We start from the raw sequence: 18,837 nt of genomic DNA on the forward strand, positions 1-18,837 counted from the left end.
AGTTGCAAACAAGCAAAAAAAAAGCTGAAATTATATGACCAACAGTCAATAAAAAATTGAGATTTGTCAATTACCATGAGTGAGCTGACTGGACAAGTTCCTAGCCCCAGATGATGACAACCCAAAAGTCTAACGATTTAATTCAGTTTAGGAGAAACAGGGTTTGAAGAAAAGAGAAACAGATTTTATTTACCTTGCCTTGAACATGCTAAGGTCTCTAGTGACCTACATAGATTAACGTGTGACAGAATGTCTGTGTCAGGAGGGTTGCCTTAATTCGAGTTTATATTATAGTGAAGAGACACCATGACCATGCTAACTCTTTTTAAGAAAAACTTTTAATTGGGGTTCCTTACAGGTTTAGCGGTTCAGCCCATCATCATCATGGTAGAACCTGATGGCATGCAGGCAGAAACGGTTCTCGAGAAGGAGCTGAGATTTCTACATCTTGACTCCAAGGCAACAGGAAGTAAACTGTGTCAGTAGGAGTAGCTTTAGCATAGGAGACCTCAAAGCCCACCCCACAGTGACACACTTATTTCAGCAAGGCTATACCTACTCCAACAAAGCCACACCTCCTAATAGTGCCACTCCCTATGGGGGGGATTTTGTTTCAAACTGGCACAAATGTTAATGGACAAAACTTCACCAATGTAGATATGAATGATTTAATTAGCTTTTTATTTACTATTCACAAACCCAGTAACATCCATGTCTTCTAAGTGGAAAAAGACATCGGTGAGTTGAATCCTATAGGCAACTTTTAGGAGGAGGGAAATAAGATGAACAAATAAGGGGGCCACTGACAGCAGACTGGTCACTTTCCAATGGGGACACAAAGACCTCATTGCTGGAGAGGTTCTCTGGTCATCTTTATAACTCATGAAATTACATCTTAGAAACAAACAATTTGCCGTTTGGTAAGAGACATGGAGCCTTAGCACAAGCGAGCCTATCATCTTTTAAGTCCATTGTCTTTTCTTTAACAGGGAAACAGGACAGATATCCTGGAAGCTCCCCTGAAAGGCGTTTTGTTTCTGGTTTATGTCTCTGTTCTTATTTTAGGGTCCTGTCTGGTGGCATATGCTATAATAATGTATGTCAGAGAGGGTGCTTCTGGATTCTTTAGTCAAAGTAATGTGGTAATAATGAGTGTAGACTGACCTGAGTTTCTAAACTTCACCCTAACCTGACTCAAGAGTAGATAATTAACATTTGCCTTTTCAGTGCAGATAATTTCAGAATCAATAATCTTGATTAGCTTTAACCAGTGATCAGGAACAGAAAGCTTACATAAAACGGGCGAGATATTGCTGAGTATGAACCTGTCTGCTAAAAGATAAGAGTAATTATGCCATTGATGATGCTGATATCAACCTGGGTGTATGAATGATGCATCTTCCTTTTGTGAGATTGAGTCGTATAATGAATATCCCACGTTGCATTAGGAAAGAACCATTTATAGCTGTTTAATAAATCCCATGACCTTTTCCTACATTTTAATTAATAACACGTTATTTTTAAGAACCATACAGGTTATGGTGGTATATGGCTATAATCTGAATGCTCAGGAGGTGGAGGTAGGAGGATCAGGAGTTCAGGACTAACCTCTACTACATAGGTAACTCAGTGTCAGCTTGGGCTACACCATAAAAATTTTTTATAAAAATAAAATCAATAAAAAAGAGGGTGGAAAAAACAGGTGGGCGAGGGAGAAGGAGTGAGGAAGGAGGAAAATAGAACTGGGAGGAAGAGAAAAGGAGGGGAGGGGAAAGGGAGAGGGAGATAGAGGTAAGATGTCACTAGGAGTGGCTGATAATGTGTGCAAGCTCAAAGCATAATATCCATGTTATAACTTGGAATGTAAATTCCAGAAACAATGGGATTCCTTCTGGAAGACCATTCTGATAACACTGCTTTCCTTTATGATCCCAAATGGTGCTGGAAGTATCACATGTAAATCTTCCCTCAGGAAGATAAGGCTTCATTCATAAAGAGCATTTTTCTAAGTAGACTATGTCGCTCCCAGATGCATATATGATAAACCGAGGAGCACTGATATTATTTGACACCCTGCCTACAAGGCGTAATTGCAGTCTGCGATCTAAAAGTGAACCAAGAACAAAACCCTGAGCTTTATTTAGAGTGTGTCACACAGATACAAGGAAGATTTGCGGCACCCTTTGATGTGCTCACATGAAATGCCTGTAGTCAAACGGCTATTTTTAAACTTGAGAAGAAACTCGGGACAAAAGGAACATTTTAAATATAAAAGGGAATTCGGGAAGATCACAAAGAAGTAAAATCACTATTACAAAGTTCAAAGACACATTGTTCTTCAAATATCAAGACACTGACTTAAATATCACTGGTGACCCTTATTCAGGGGAGACTTTCTAGGATTTAAGAAAATGATGGACACAAGGCCACTCTTTGCCCCCTTTTAGAAACTCCTTCAGTTTGGACCACTATTTTGTTGTACTTTCTTGCAGCCAAGCCTTCTGTTATGTCAGACTTTTGAACTTAGGAAGGAGATCTTAACTGCAAGATAATTGATGTGTTGTGACAGGCACCAAGTCAGCTAGCCACCAGAGAGATGGAGAGGACTCTGAAGTGTCAATCCTCTGAACAGTAGACAATCTTTCATCTCTGTTAGGGATCAAGAATTGGCCCCTGAATGAATGAGGGCCAGATATTTGTTTTCAGAGTGACAGGAAGGCAGGCTGCTTCTTGTGTTTAGGATAGGGCTGTAAACCTCCATAAGATTGTATAGGCTGATCTCAAGGAAGACTTGCCAAGAGGGGAGATCACCATTGACTGTTAGAAAACTTTCTAAATGTACATGAATGGTAATTTGTGTCAAACTCCTCTTCTACTAGGCAATTCAGTTTATTGGTTTATTTCATCCTTAATAAATTTTGGAAAATAATCTTTAGGTGCAATTTGCAAATCTGCAAGCTGATTCTTGGAGAGAAGTAATCTGACCTGCACTGGAGCTAAACTTCCTTTCTGCTAATGATTTGTGAATGCTATCTTTCCATTACTCTGGTGGTGTGTGTGTGTGTGTGTGTGTCATTTTCTCCATACTGGCATGCTCAGCAAAGCCATTTATAAGGAATATAAAAATCTTGGAACTGATTTGATCCTATGCTGGTTCCTTCCCTGACTGACTGTAGTTGGTGAACTCCCATTAGCACAGGTAAACTGTTTCAATGGGTGTCCTGATCATGGTCTTGACCTCTTTGCTCATAATCTTACTCTTCCCACTCTTCAACTGGACTTTGGAAGCTCAGTCCAGTCAGTGCTCTGCTGTAAGTCTCTGCCTGCAGATGAAGGTTTTATTGTGACATTTAAGATATTCATCAATCTGACTACAGGACAAGGCCAGTTCAGGCTTCTCTCTCCTCTATTGCTGATTCTCTGAATGTGGGTGATAGTTGTATGGCTGGGGCAGACTGTGGGGCCACTGGCAGTGGTACCAGGATTTATCTCTACTGCTTCTATTGGCTCTTTGGAATACATTCTCTTTGGATGGATACCTTGCTCAGCCTAGATATAGTAAGGAGGTCCTTGGACCTTCCCCAAAGCAATGTGCCTTACCTTCTCTGAAAAATGGATGGGGGTAAGGAGGTAGAGGGAATGGAAAGAGGGAAGGGAGTGGGAACTGGGGTTGGTATGTAAAATGAAAAAAGATAGTTTGTTTTATTTTATAAAATAACTTAAAATTTAAAAAATGTACCCCCAAGTGCTGCAAAGATTAAAAAAAATCAAGGAACTACTTTAATGGGGATTCAAGAACATCTATCCCAAGCATTTATTTAATACATAAGAAATCAAAAGAGGTCCTAGTGCAGCTGAGATTGTGAATCATCTACTCCAGACACCTGTTGTTACACATATCAGTATCACATATCTAGAAAAACCAGAGAATGAATGTTTCTGTGCCAAAAAAAGGAAAGGCTGGGTCACAACTGCAGACCGAGCTTCCCTCTTTCCAGAATTCACCTGTTCTCATCGCCCAGCCTCTACTTCCTGCATGGTTGTCCCACCTATACTTCCTCTGGATACTGGCCAATTAGTGTTTATTTAAAATATAAGTGACAGGGTACAGATCATTGTCCCACAACAAGCCATGTAAAGATGGGAAATACACAGAGAATCTGGATTCTGCATGCTATTGTGTTTTCTTTGAATTTTTTGTCTGCAGAGACACTGGATTATGAAAACTGCTAGAGTCAACCAACCTATATATTTAGAAATATCTTGACTTCAAAATTTAAGTCAAAAGATGTGCTACTTTATGGGAGAGGCTCAGCCAGTCGCTCCTCCACTGCTTTCTTGATCTATCAGGTTTTTACGTCAATATCTGATTCCTGAGCTTTTACTCACAATAGGACAATCCAGGTAAATGCTTGAGTTCTGAGGAGTTTATCATTGGATAGACTGTGACAAATATTAACACAGAACACAGAGCTCAGAGAAGAGAGTGCAGATCTCTCCAATGCTCTCATGGTGTTCAGAACAAGATCTAGGAAAAATGATTCAGAAAATGTGTCCCGTACACAGAAACATCTGCCTTTACTCACACTGTCTTCTTTTAAAAGAAACAAAAAAATGAAATATGTGGTACCATAAATTGTGTTCCCTGGTTTGTTTTCTTTGCTACTTCTTTCAGAAGTAAGTCACAAAGATACTTGAAAACATAGACATGCACACATACAGCTAAAATCATGGGTGGCACATTGTAATAGGACATTCCTGTCCCTACCACCTTGTCTCAAATGCCTGGAAGCCACTTCCCATGTAAATGACTCAGAGGCTTAATAATATTTGTAAATTCTCAGCCTATAGCTCAGGCTTATTACCAGCTAACTCTTACACCTAAATTAACCCATTTTTCTATTTGTGCTGTGCCACATGACGGTACCTTTATTAGCATGGCACATTCATCTCCTGCTCCCTCTGTGTCTAATTGGTGACTCCTAACTCCTCCCTTCTCCTCCTTCCCATCATCCTTAGTTTGGTTGCCCCACCTACATATATANNNNCTATACTTCCTGCCTGGCCACTGGCCAATCAGTGTTTTGTTAAAATAATTCGAGTGATAAATCTTTTCAATGTACAAGAAAATTATTCTACAGCAACACTTCAAAGTCAGTATGAAGGTATAAGAGGCAAAGGAAACCAGACAAACAGAAATTACAAAAGCACAGAAGGGCAAAACTGAGAGCCCATGTCCCTTCTAATGTTCGCTCCTTTAAATATCACTGTCTGTTGGTTGTTTCTGCCCACAAACAAGTTATTTTCTGTAGGTGGAAGATTTTTGTCCCACAGGTCACTTCCAATTAACTGACAGGGAGACTCAATATTAATTATAAATGCTCGGGCAAAAGCTCAGGTTTGTTACTAGGTAGGTTACATGTTAAATTGGCCCTTATTTCTTATCTATGTTTTACCTAGAGCTTGGTCCCTCTTCTCAGTATGGCATGTTCCTCTTGTCACTTCTGTGTCTGCTTGATACTCTCGAGACTCCACCCTTCTACCCAGGATTCTCAGTTTGACTCTCCTGTCCAACCTTATTCTGTCCAACTATTGGCCAGTCAGCTTTTCTTAAACCAATCTCAGTGATACCTATTCATATATATTCCTGCAGTGGAAAGGACTATTCCACAATTTTCCTTTGAAATACTACAAAGTTAGGAATTCTCACCTGTTAACTTTCAAACCTGGGACAAAAGGCTAAAGTGCCTAGTTAACATATCAAAGAAACCTGGCCTCCAGGTTCTTCTAGTGTCCCTCAGTCCCTAACTGTTACTGAGTGGCTGTTTTACCCTACCCTCTACCCTACACTCTCCAGCCTAGGGGCTAGCCTGAGAGCATTTCCTTGAACTCTCATAGAAATTAGCCCAGAGTTCAGATCCCTGCAGCTTAGCTCCAGTCCACAGTGCCCAAGACCAAACACATCTAGGAACTTGAATTCTTAGGGTATTTCTTATGTGATTTCATTTGCGAATCAGGAAAATAACCTAGTTAGAAAAAAAAAAGAAAAGAGGTACGTAATTGCAAATGAATTCTAAAGCAGTGTAATTCGTTAACCCTGTTGCTTTATTGGTGGGATTGGATTGAATCTAGAGTTTTTCTTCTAATAAATACTTTTGTGGCTTTTGTGGGATTTTTTAAGTCAGGATTTATTGGCTCTAACTTTGAGTTTAGGAGGAAATTTCCAGTCACGGACCAGGAGATAATATGCCATACCCCACCCTCTTCCTTGAACTCACTGACCTTGAACACAGGTATTCAACTTCCAAACTGCAGCGTCTGTGAATTACTTCAGTCTGCCATCCACATTTCTGGGCACTAGGAGCCACTTTTCGACTTCACGGTGAACAGACTTCCTCTAGGTGATAGTGGCAGTGCCACTTGTAGGGATGAGAATGTCGCCTACTCTGCCTTTTCTTTGATAATCTTAACCATCACCTCCACTTCCTGCTTCCCTCGTTGACAACGTCCGCAGGAGGTTATCAGCTATCTTTCAGCATGCAGGTGAGACACCATATTTCCCCTTGAGTTATTTTTGCATTGCTCATAATCCTGGATAATGGTACATCTTGTCATGATTATTTGATATAGTCCTATGGAGGGGGGGGAATTAGTTCATCATCAGTTCACTTATATAGTATTTAGTAAAACAAAAAAAATGTTAGTTTACTTAATCATACAATTTTTGAGAATATTTTTAATTTTAATTGTGCTAATAATTTAATTTTGCTTACTGTTTTTTTTTTTTCAGAGTAGGGATATGTGTCTTTCTGTATCCTTAACTGGAACTTGCTTCATAGACAAGAGTAGCTTCAAACCTGCAGTAATTCTCTTGTTTCTACCTCCCGAGTGCCGGGAGTACAGGCATGGGCACCCTGCCTGCTGTATTAACCATTTTTAAAAAGTGGGAACACACTAGTTTGTATTTTTCTGGACAACTTTTAGAAATTAAATTACTTAACATGCATTTTCAATGTCATAAAGTCAACTGCAGGAAAGCCACTAATGTATATTGTTTCACTCACAAAATAGCAAAGGAACTATAAAGCTTTAAATAGCTTTTAAAAACTTTCAGGAAAAAAAGCAGGGGTGGGGAGGGTCTATGTTCCTTCAAGAGCTCTTATTTCAAAACCCAATTGGGATTTCAAAATACAAGTAAATAAATGTCAAAGCCTCTTGGCCTCTCCACTGCCATTCTGTGTTTGAAATCGGGCCAAAATGAAATTTTCCATTCACGAAGGACTGAAAGGCACTAAACTGATTTAAAAAGACAGTCTCCCAAAGTGGTGGAAACTTGTGCGACTCCAAAGCACGCTTTCTATGTGTACAGCTGCGTCTGCAGCCACTTTCCATCTCCATAACACTACTGAAAATTAAATTCTCAACCCTTTTGGTACCTTCTGTTATGAGATCTATTGTTCTTTTTCTCAGTGACAAGGGTAAACCAGAGATAGGTTCCAGGCTAGATGCTAGTATTTCATGAATAACTAGGAGCAGAACAATCAAGAGAGAAAATGTCTCATTGACTAAGAAGCCAGAGAAAGAGGAAGCCAAAGAGAAGGTATTCTGGTTCAGATAGCTGTCTGGTCACAAAAAGTACACTTAGTTCAGCAGTTTAGGCTGCTTAGAAGAGCTGTAGAAAGAATGGTTGTTTAGTCAGAGAAGAAAACCAGTTTCAACTACTGTGAGACTCAGGGCTGGAAAGCGGAAATGCGGAGCCCAGCATCACGATGACCATCAGAGAAGAAGGGGCCCTGGAGGGCTGATGGACTTTGGAAGCTGGAACCAACATGCTCAGCCAGTGAAAACTTGCACTGAAAGAACCTGGAGAGAAAACGACACTGGGATAACAAGAGAGCTTCAGAAGAGAACTTTCTCCTTTCTATAGACACGGCTGGCACTTTTAAACAGCTTCTTGCTGAAGAGCAAGCAAGAGTTTCTAGTCCTTTCTAAGCTCTCTCCCCTCTCTCAGGTCTCTGTTCTTTGGCAGGATTTTCTCCGAGGCAGGGCACCCTGGAATTATCCTCTGTGAGCTTGTGTGAGTTTAACCAGGACTTCGTTCCTCACTCTCTACCCCTGCTCAGATAAAAGGTACTTTCCCTCATCTACTTTCTAAGGTGCATTGGGGAGGTAGCGACGAATATAAACTTTAGTGGTTTTAGGAACTTGGGTCTTTGTTGTGTCTTTTTTTTTTTTTCCTTCTCCCTCCACGCCCCCAACCACGTGACCCAGAGAGGTTGGGATTTTGTGAATGGAGCTGAAAGGTGGTTCGGGAGGGGAAGGCACGGGCAACGCCCCCTGCTCATAAACAGCCAATCCTCTGGCGGAGCGCTGCGGGGTCAGCAATAAACAACAATGGACTGGAAATCTACGGTTCTTCATTGGCTGCAGGGATAGGCTCGCGGGGCCTTTGGAGAAGCTCCGCCCTCTCTCGGTTGCCCTGGATACCTGTCCGGTTCTGGCCTCTAAGAAGAGCTTTGGAAACTGTTGCTGTCTTGTCCCGGGGTTTGCAGGTCGGCTGGGCACCCGCGCTATTGTCCTCTGTCCTGGTTGCACCCTCACAAAGCACTGCAGAGCTCCCCGACTCCAGCTTTGCGGCGCCGCGAACGCAGCCCTCGCCCAGGCTCTCTTGCAGTTCTCTGCGCGAAGGGGGACGCGCGCGGGGCTCGGACAAGTCTCGGGGCGAGCATTGTGTGTGCCCTCCAAGACCACACTTCCCTCGGGGTGAAACGCAAAGTGTTTTTGTCATAGACCTTGCTCTTCCTCGGCGGGTCTGGGGGGCCAGGCGCGCACGCTGCTCCCACGTTAATGTCTCCACCATTTAAGGAAGAAACTTTCAAATAGAAATGAGCACTACGGGAGAAGCAGCTGCAGGAAAAGTCCTTTAGTCACTAGCCCTAGTCCGTCTCAACTGACTTTCATACCCTGAAGCTCCTGGTCCCCTCCTCCCAGCTTCCCATCCCGGGTAGGATAGCGGCCACGAAAGGGACTTCCGAACCAAGCCGCGTGGGCAGGCAGCTTCGGTGACGTCCTCGCAGCCAAAGGTCCCATCATCGTCCTTGTAACCCGAGCTTTACCCGCTCTTCCCTCCCCTCGTTGGTGGAGGAAGTGAAATCCTCAAGTACAGTAAGTGACACTCTCCGCCTCTCTGTATACATAACAAAAGCTCCGGAAACGGCGGGTGTGTGCGTGTGTGTATGGGGTGGGGGGGCATCTGAACCACCCAGTCCTCCCCCACCCCTCTGTGGCCCGCAGGGGGTTTCTGTTCCTTCAGCACTCGCTGGGGGTGAATCTGATTTTTATACTTTTCCTCGCCTTCTCCGCTCCGCACTCGTTTCGGGTCCTCCCTCCCGGTACCACCTCTCCTAAGAAGCAGCTTCTCCCATTTGCTTTCCTAACAGTATTTTTAAATCCCACGGACAAAAGGAGATCGTTTGAGTTGAGGATGTAATTTTTTTAAAGGTCCAATAAGCCCTATAGTGTTGGTTAGTGTCGAAAAAAATGAGAAAATTGCTTGGGCCAAAAGCTGGTGGGAAGTGAGCCTGAAGCGTGCGGTGGACTCGGGGTCAGACATAAAGAGGGACTGGGGACGTCCGCTTTGTAGCTCTGTACCTGAACCTCAGAACCGGGCTTTAAGGACATCTGCCTAATAATGGATCAAACAGGCTAGGAATGACAACTGGTAGACTCAGTGCTCTTGGTTTCAGTATCCCCCGGGTCTTGACCAAAACAGTGAGTTAGGAAGCTTTCCTTGGTGCCTTTCCTGGGTGCGGACTCTGAGCCTCCCCGTAGAGCAGTCGTGTAGGCAAGAGGGGCGTAAGAGACCCAAGGGAAGGGGCCGAAAGCCGCCTGATTGACAGCCCGAAATCGGATCTTGTGAAAGAGACGTGGAGCCAATGGGAGGCAGCGATCCATCAGTTTGGATTGGAGGCCCCTGGAGGAGAAGTAGAGGAAAAACCACCGAATTGAGCTCTGTCAGAGGCGCTTTCGGCTTCCAAGGGGAAGTGCTGGGCAATAATTAATGTTTTTATTAAATCTGGAGGGAATTTTTTGCAGCCGTTCGCCTAGCGTGGCCTTCAGGTGGGTCTTTCCAACAACTTTTTATGTCTCTCCAGATAATTGCATGGTTGTGGGTTGCAAAAACTATCCTTATGAAAGAGGTGTCTCCTTCTCTTTAGTCCCGTTAGGTGAAAAGCAAGTCTCGTTGATCGCCATTGCTAGTTTTGCACACGTTTGCGAATCAGAGCTGCCTGGTACACTGAGCGAACGGGGAACGTCCAGAGTGTAATAAATACACTGCCTCTTGTTAGGATTTTTGATACGACCGAAAATATGTAAATTGTGAACTCTCTTAGCTCTCTTGGATCCAGGTGAAGAAGGCGGCGTAGGGGAGGGTTATTTTTTGTGAATGGGACTGTCTAGGGTAATTAGCTATGCAAATGCAAGAGCTTCATTCATGATTTTTTTTTAAAGCCTAAAAGCCATCTTGTTCCCCTCTAGGTTGATAGAAGTCCAGACCCCGAGGAAATCTCCAGCTAAATGCTCAAAATATAAACCACTGAGCTAATATTTGCGAAGAGCAGCAGAATGGATGGATTTTATGACCAGCAAGTGCCTTACGTGGTCACCAACGTGAGTGATCAGTTCGAAAGTTGCTGTTTATAAAGTTGGCTCGGACAGGGGTGGGGAGAGGGAGAGATGCAGAGGGAGGGGGCAGGGGGTTGGGACTGGAGACACTTTTTCTGCTTTGTTGCCACTGTAGGGCGACTCTGCTTCTTGAAGACCCATCTACGAAATGAGCTTACTTCTGAGTGATTTGGAGAAGGCATAGTTTTGTTTTAAGACCCCTTCTGGTTAAAGTGTCCACCATGAGTGGAACAGGAGACCGAGGGCAGCTGCAGCTGCACTCAAAGTTTGTGGCTGGGTTTGTCTGCCACACTGAAAAGAACGAAGTTGAGACAAACGCTGACACTTTTCATTTACATGGGGTGTCTTGGGGGGGGGGGGTGCTGGTTTTCCTCCTTCATTTTCTCGCTTTTTCCAGTTCCACTTCTTTGGCTTCTCTTACTGCGGGTGGGGGTGTTGTCTGAGATAGAGTGGAATCAGTGTTTTATTCTAGTTGATTAAGTAAAAAACAAAAAAATTAAGTGTTTTAGCTTAATGTTTCGCTGCTGAGATTACGTGGGCTCTGAATAAACAGGAGTGGAAGGATCTGGGAAGCAAGCGAGTCTCCCTTGCTGTTGAACTCTCAATGGGAGCTTTCTCTGTCAAAAGTCAGACAATACATATTGGAGTTCTCCTGTGAACTTTTATTTTTTTTCCAACTCAGAGAGGATCCAGTAGGCTTTTGTTATGTATGCATGTTTTTTTTAATGTGTGACATCTGAGGTTTCCATTCTTTTAAAGGATTTTATCTTTCCCTTTTGTAGAGTCAGCGTGGGAGAAATTGTAACGAGAAACCAACAAATGTCAGGAAAAGAAAAGTCATTAATAGAGATCTGGCTCATGATTCAGAAGGTGAGGTTTGATTCTGAGCTGAACCCCTCTTCCTGACACCCTCCGACCTCCAAAGAAGGGGTCCATCTCAAGCTCATCTAAAAAATAACAAACATTGGGACTCCTGAACTTAACATGGACTTTACATGCACCCATTCCAACAGAATTGGCCTTAGAGACTATTTTACGGTCTTGTCACTTACTAATGAAAGAAGGAAATTAACACCTAACAGTGACCTTCTTCTTTTAAACACTATTTCATGTTTATTCTTGTCCATATGGCATGTAACAAATTCCCTACCCCGAGCTAACAATTTAAAACTATCTAACACCCTTGAACAAAGCCAGTAGTTATTCACACTGCTTACGTTTTTCTTTCAACTTTATTACAAGTTAAACAACATAAATGAAGCCATATACTACTGTTGAAATTTTATGAGTGAGTTTGATGACTGTATTGTGAAGTCATAACATCTTGTTAATAGGCCTTGAAGTGTTCACGAGATCAAACTTCAGGCTTAATGAGTAGTTATATATTATTTGGTAAATGAGGCTGCAGATTCTTCTATAAACTGTTGGTAAAAAGTCAATAAATTAGGAATTATTTCAACCTGCGGGGCATTCATAATGGACTGAAGAAACTTAGGCTCAGTTACCAAAGTTCAGTTTGAATTTAAATTTAATGTACTGAATTCTACAGCTTCATCACATTTTCATTCTCTTCCCCACACCCCATGCCAGAATACAGTTTGAAATTGCTAATAAACCATAACCAGGGTACTATCTGTCTTTGACTTTTATAAGTGTGCTAATGTAGAAGTTTTTCTTTAAGTGCCTGATTGTGAAGTCGCCCCTGTTAGTGTTGAGGTATTTGACTGAAAATTACAACTTGGAAGTTAACTCGAGTTCTGTTGGTATTTTGTGTCTAAACTTAGGAGATGTAAATGTTTTGTCTTTCTATTCTTTGCCCTGGTCATGTTTTAGCAGGAGTTAAGTGTACTGAAGAAAGGTTTCTGTATGATTGATCTTTAGTTCAGCACCACGGTGAATTTCAATGCAGGCATGTTTTCCATTCTCTACGAACTTACCTCTGAATTATGTGCTAAAACAGAAAAGGAAGATCGCTGGTACTTATTTGTCTAAAGAAATCTCATAAAGTGTCTTCTAACTGATGTCATAAGGAAGCAGGATTATTCAGATACTTCGGAGGCGCATACTGTATTTACTTGATGCTCTCTAAGTTACAATCTAGCTGAATGCCAGCATCATGACAAACATTTTCAGTTAATGAAGACCGCAGACGGTTGAGTCTGATGTTTGTGTCTTTGACTTGCTTTTCAGAACTCTTTCAAGATCTGAGCCAGTTACAAGAAACATGGCTTGCTGAAGGTAAGGCAAAAAGAAAAAAAAAAATGGCTTTGAAGGGGAAAAGCAACTCTAGAAGGGGGTGGAGGGAGTCCTGAACTTGCTGTCTTAATGTTCAACCCAATTAATTGAGCTCTAAAAGAGCCACCTCATGTGTCATGCATACATTAGAGCCTCTGATGAGCTTGTCTTTGGGGACTCTGGGGCTGCACTACCCAGTGTCATCACAAATTACCAGGAGAAATTGCTTCCAGCTCACAATCACATCTGCTTTTGGCAAGAGCTAATGCACCAAGACTTCAGGTTCTAAGTCTCTGTTCGGATTTTAATTGCAATTGATCAGGTTTATATTATTGTACCTCGGGAGACCTCGAGCCAGAACCGGCTGGCTTGCTGTTTCCTTTTGAGCAGCGCATCTGATTATTTGGTGTTCTGGTGGGGGACTTTCTGATGGCAGAAATTAGTTTCTCTGGGCTCATCAGTACGGGATGCTTCAAGATTTAAGTGCAGGGGTCTTCTTTCCTCCTTGCTCACAACACAGAACATTAGGTGTGTATCTCACAGCTAGGAAATCTGGGGGATTTAAAGTAAATCTTTTAGTGGGAGTGAAGATTTTAAAATTATTTTGTGTGTTATGATGCATGTAATGATTGTTAAAGTTTGACTTTTGACATCTTATCACTTTTATTAGAATTTAATGTGGAGACATTTAATGGCATTTTGGATTTCTTAAAAAACTTTATGCTACAACCTATTATATCCTTTATTTTGTGCAACTTTGTTTATAGAAACAATAAGATGTAGCTTCGGTAAAGCTTGACATATGTTCAGATATGCTTAAGGTGGAAGGTTTTTTTGTTAATATTTACAATTTCAGCTTTTTCTCTTGGAATTGCAATATTTGTGAGATGTTATTTTACAATTGTGGTGTGTGTATGTTTGTGTGACATGAGAAATTTGCCGATATTTAAATATCTAGCATGTTTTGTTAAATATTTGCTATATTATATACTATATATATTTATGTGTATATGTATATATGTGCATATGCTTTCTGAGGGGAATTTGATTCTGGTTAAAAGTGAAGGGAGGGTCTCCAAGTGGAACCCAGGGCTGCTGTAGCAGCACTGTGGTAGACAGATGAGCTAGTTTTAGCTATGGTCTTCTGTGCACTTGATCAAGTTGCTGTTAGCATGTAAACAAGTTTCTTTGTCTTGCTGATAACTCTAGTTCTTCAAAAGGCTTTTACAATCTTAAATGATTCAAAATCATTTAAGTTAAATAGCTCTTAATTATCCTTTGAAAGGGTGGATTGCATTTATATGTTAATGAATGGTAAGTATTAGTGAAAGTTTTGTTTTTTTTTAAAAAATGTAAGGTCATTTTTTTGTTCTAGTCGCTAAATGAAACTTACTGCAATAGATTACTTATTATTGCAACATAAACCATATATTCAAATAGCTTTTTCATAAAAAATTGCAGAGGCTCTTGCATTTACTTTTATCTGTCGGTTTTGCCAAGTTGAAGGTTATGTGGATTTTTGTTTATTCAAGAGTTTATTCATTTATCCAAAATAAGTTACCATACTTACCTTAATTGTTGCGGAGGGTTGATTGGTTCTTGCGATGTTTAGATTTGAAAACTGAATCCCAGTCAGTGCACTGGCTGGCAGATTTTGATCGTGCATAGCAGCTGTTTCTAGAGTTTTAAAATGTGGATCTGGGGCAGACTTTTCTCATCGTCAGTACGTTTTCCTTTCTCCCACTTCTTATTTTCCCCCTGTTTTATTTGTGTCTTATTCCTCAGATAAGAGAGTTGAATAATTTATCCGAGTTTGCCTTTTACAACAGTATGAAATATTCTTATCTCTTCACTACCTGTAAATTAACCCTGAGATTCATCTTTACATAATGTAAACCTAGATAAGGGCTAATGTATTTGGAGGAACACCGGCTTTCACTTAGAAAAGAATTCATGAGCTTAGTAAATTCAGAAATTAGGCTGGAGATCTCTATTGAATATCCAGGTGTGCTACTATTTACATATTGCACTTTAGAATAATATAAACATTTCCAAAGTAGTTACATTAATTTATCCAGTTATGCTGTAAGCAAAATTTATTAAGGTAATTTAAAAAATCTAATAGTAAGGCAGTTTTTTATGGTAATAGACTACACATTTAATTTTCATCCTTAGCAATTAAATATAAGTACTGTGCTTATATATTTTAATTTGACTTATCTTATGACTTGAACAATAAGAGAGTCTCAGAACTAGACTACTTAATGTGTTGCTAGTTTTGTTCATTTCTGTTATAGTAGACAAGCAGAAATGAATGGATTGCTAAACTGGCAAGCTATGAATTTATCCTTTTTCTTAGTGCTCCATAGTCAAGAAAATGACTATAGGATTTTAAGGCAGTGTGATCTTTTAAAAAGAGATCATTGACAATTTGTCAAGTTTCTCCTGTGAGCTAGAGTCCCTCTAGGAAGTATAACAGGTCTCTAAAATTTTTCAAACTTGAGAATCAAGTTTGCTACGAAGTGTCACATGATAGTCACATTTGAAAAAAGAAAATCCTCCAAAATCCCTAAATAGAAATGATGCCTCTTGGAATTTTAAATGTTTTCCTAAAATAATTTTTATAAATTACATCAAGTACAGCATGTTGATTAGTCAGAGTAAATTATTGTGGATTATGAAATAGGTTTGATCTGCAAAAGACAGTTCAGTTAGATAAGGCAAAACTCTTGGGGGGAAATCATAGAGTTCCTGTATTCAGTCTGCTAAAGTCCCCTCTGAGCACATATGATTGCACTCCTCCCTGCAGCCTCATCCACATGCAGAGATGTAAAACATGTCTGTTGAATGCAACTTCACATTAGAAGCACTTTCCAAGCAATAATGCTGCAATTTAAAAGCTTATAACAAACATGCCACAGTGTAAAATCATCTCATTCCGAAGAAAAGTTTAAAGCTAATGTTTTCAGTGACTACAGTACCAGGTGAAAGGAAGAGTCTATGTTTATTTTAAATGTTACCATAGCAATTTTAGACCGAACGTCACTGTGGACAATTCTTTATTGATCCTCAGTCCTTTGAATTGGATTGCTACTGACAGGCAACTGGAATTATTTGATCCCTTGAAATAACTAGTTCAAATGTCACTCCTATCAGCACTGTAGCAACTTTTTGTTCTTAACTTGTTTCAAAAGCTATATATAGTAAGTGCTGTTCCAAACTTCTTATTTTGGGGGGACAGAAATAGAAAAGGGCAAGAAACGAAGTCAAGAAAGCATTGCATTTTTCTAAAAGTGCTCTATCAACATTTACCTACAAGTACAGCTTATAGGACAAGAATTTATTTCACTATACATCTCGCGTGAAACATGACTACTTTTGTCCTATGTTGTTGTGGTCTGGTGTCTTGAGGCTCTCTGTGATGAATGAGCTTGAGGAGAAAGTCACCAATGGTGGATTGGCCGCCACCAGGGTGAAAAGGTTTTCGGTGACAGTGAAGTCAAATTTCAGGATGCAGCCACAGCTACACCTTAGAGGTTTATCACCAAGAACAATGTTCTACACCAAACTTCATTATTATTATCATACCAACAAGGGGACTGCCTTTTGGTTTTATGAAATTGACAAATAATGGCCATGTTTGCCTAGAAATAGAGATGTTACTACTTTTTTCTCAGTTTGCTTCCGGTACAAAATTCATGTCCAAATTATGTTTTGATGATACTGAGTGGGAATATGAGCTGCTGTTGTTCTCCACAGTGACCTCCACCATCCACAGTGCTCTTGGGGCACTCATTATGATTGCTCAAGCTCTCTACTTTAAAAAGAAAATAGAATACGTGTTGGCACTGGATGTGCTCAGACTTCTTTTTCTTATTTGGTGCACTTTTTTATAACTGCAGTACTTTATATGGCTATATAAAATAGGGTCTGATAGTTCAGCATTTAAGAAAGTCCATAGAGGTACTTAGAATTAGATGGGAGATGATTCGTGTGTGTGTGTGTGTGTGTGTGTGTGTGTGGTGTGTACTGGAGTTGTGGCTGCTACCATCCCATATTTGTTGTATCAGACAGCTCTGTAAGATGTGAAAGGGCCCTCGTTTGGAGTAAAGGTAGCAGGTAGAGCACATGTATCTTACTTTTAAATGTAAGTGTAACTCAGCTGTGATCTACTTACAAAAGAAGAGACATTATGTTTAAATAGAAAAATTGGATGTGGTGGAGCAGAGAGTAGTTTTCTCAGCCTGCCGACAAGTAAAATGTTGCTGAACTTTTGCAGTCGAGTTACAGAGAATGCGTAATCTCTTGCATGTTGCAGTACAACTTTATGTCTTTGATTTGTGCACAACTGTGTAATTAAAAACAATAAGAATGATGATAGAGCCAGGCCTCTCTAGAAGCAGAGGGAGAAAAATCTGGCTGCAGAGGACTGCTGCCTGGCTCTGGGCTTCCCTTTTAAGTTTTCAAGTCAGTGCAGGTCAGTTTAGTTAGAAACCGAAGCTGACTTGAGACCTTCCTGTTTTCTGCTTTTCCTGCATACACAAAGAGTGTGTCCAGCATTAAAGGCCTTCTGTCTAGGGAAGTCCCCTCCCCTTTCTACTTAAATATGTTTATATTTCTACACTAATTAATGCTTTTACTTTGCAATCATTTTAATGTTAAAACCGGATGCGGTATAAAACTCGGCTTAGTGAGCTCATGGTTATTTTGTTCCATGGACTGAAGTCTCATTTTAGGATTAGAAGGAGTACCACAGTGAAAATGTTGAGTTTCCTGTTTTACTTGAAATAAAATTTAGATTTCTTCAGGTAAAGAATGATCCCTGTGCTACAAACCTCAGCAATAATATGTTACATTTTTTTATGACTCAAAACTTGAGTGATAGACAAGCAAAAAAGGCCATCTGTTTATTTTATTACTAGTATTATTTTGCTGCTGGGATTCAAACTTAGGGATTCTCACAAGCTCAGCCAGTGCTCTGTCACTTTAGGTAGATGCTACCCCATTTTGTGGCCCTTCCTTCTCCCCATCCCTCCCCTCTTCTCCTCTCCTCTCCTCCTTTTTCTTTCTTCCTTCTTTCGTCACCTTTCCTTATTTTCCACTTTCTTTCCTAAATTCTGTACATCCGTGGTTTTGGGCCAAGGTTCTCTGTAAAATATGATGGATTAAATATGCGTTTGTACATCTTGCTTTGCTTTCTCCTTCTCCTGCTCCCACCTCCCCTCTCTATATGTCATTTATTCTCATGTGTTTCTTAATGGGTCTGTTTGAGACAGAGCAATAAAAGTGGCGCGTTTACCCTGCAAGTTCGGCTTACTTGCTTTAGTTCTCTGGAAGGGTGTGACACCAAGAGATTGCGGTTGGGCCACATGGCTCGTGCTGGACTGTGTTTTTGTGAATGGAGGCAGAAATCCAGTTCTGCCTGCTTGTCTTGAGGAAAAGCTGAGGAGATCAGCTGTCTCATTCACGGGTAGAAAGAGTGAGTCATACATCTTCCGCCTTGTTTGGCTCCAGGTCATTGTTACAGTGGATAGAACTGGTTTTAATTAAATATTAACCCCTTTAATACTTGACATTTGTTTCATTTGTAATTTTCCCACTCCCTCCGCCCCCCTTTGCTTAAAAAAAAAAAAAAACTCATCAGACAACTGTTTGTAAGAATAAGAGGGTTTTTTCTTGCCTGCAGCTAAATTTGAAAAATATTTTAAATGTTCATCACTTCTTAAGTAATGAATATTGCTTTATTTAAAAGCTGGAAACCAGCTAAAAGCCAAAGCAAGCTGTATTTAAAACTACCCTTCCCCAAGGCACTTATGTTTAGGAACCGATACTAAAGTTTAAACACGGGCATTGATTCTGTGACATTTTGGTTGCGATGAATACTTTTATGAATTTCTTTCCTACAGTGCTGCTACG

At 40.6% G+C, this 18,837-nt stretch overlaps 1 protein-coding gene across 1 annotated transcript in view; it reads left to right on the forward strand.

The window, feature by feature from the left end:
* The first annotated feature begins 9,463 nt into the window (after window positions 1-9,463).
* Window positions 9,464-18,837, forward strand: part of Etv1 (ETS variant transcription factor 1) — an 89,351-nt gene continuing 79,977 nt past the window's right edge. Inside the window, exons 1-4 of the mRNA XM_050158718.1 lie at window positions 9,464-10,119; window positions 10,540-10,671; window positions 11,469-11,556; window positions 12,877-12,924. Coding sequence (XP_050014675.1) covers window positions 10,627-10,671; window positions 11,469-11,556; window positions 12,877-12,924 — 181 coding nt within the window. The 5' untranslated portion in view covers window positions 9,464-10,119; window positions 10,540-10,626. The remainder of the gene's footprint in view (window positions 10,120-10,539; window positions 10,672-11,468; window positions 11,557-12,876; window positions 12,925-18,837) is intronic.

This window comes from Alexandromys fortis, unplaced genomic scaffold, assembly GCF_014885135.2.
Source record: "Alexandromys fortis isolate MF-2015 unplaced genomic scaffold, M_Fortis_MF-2015_v1.1 scaffold_101, whole genome shotgun sequence".
Taxonomy (NCBI): Eukaryota; Metazoa; Chordata; class Mammalia; order Rodentia; family Cricetidae; genus Alexandromys; species Alexandromys fortis.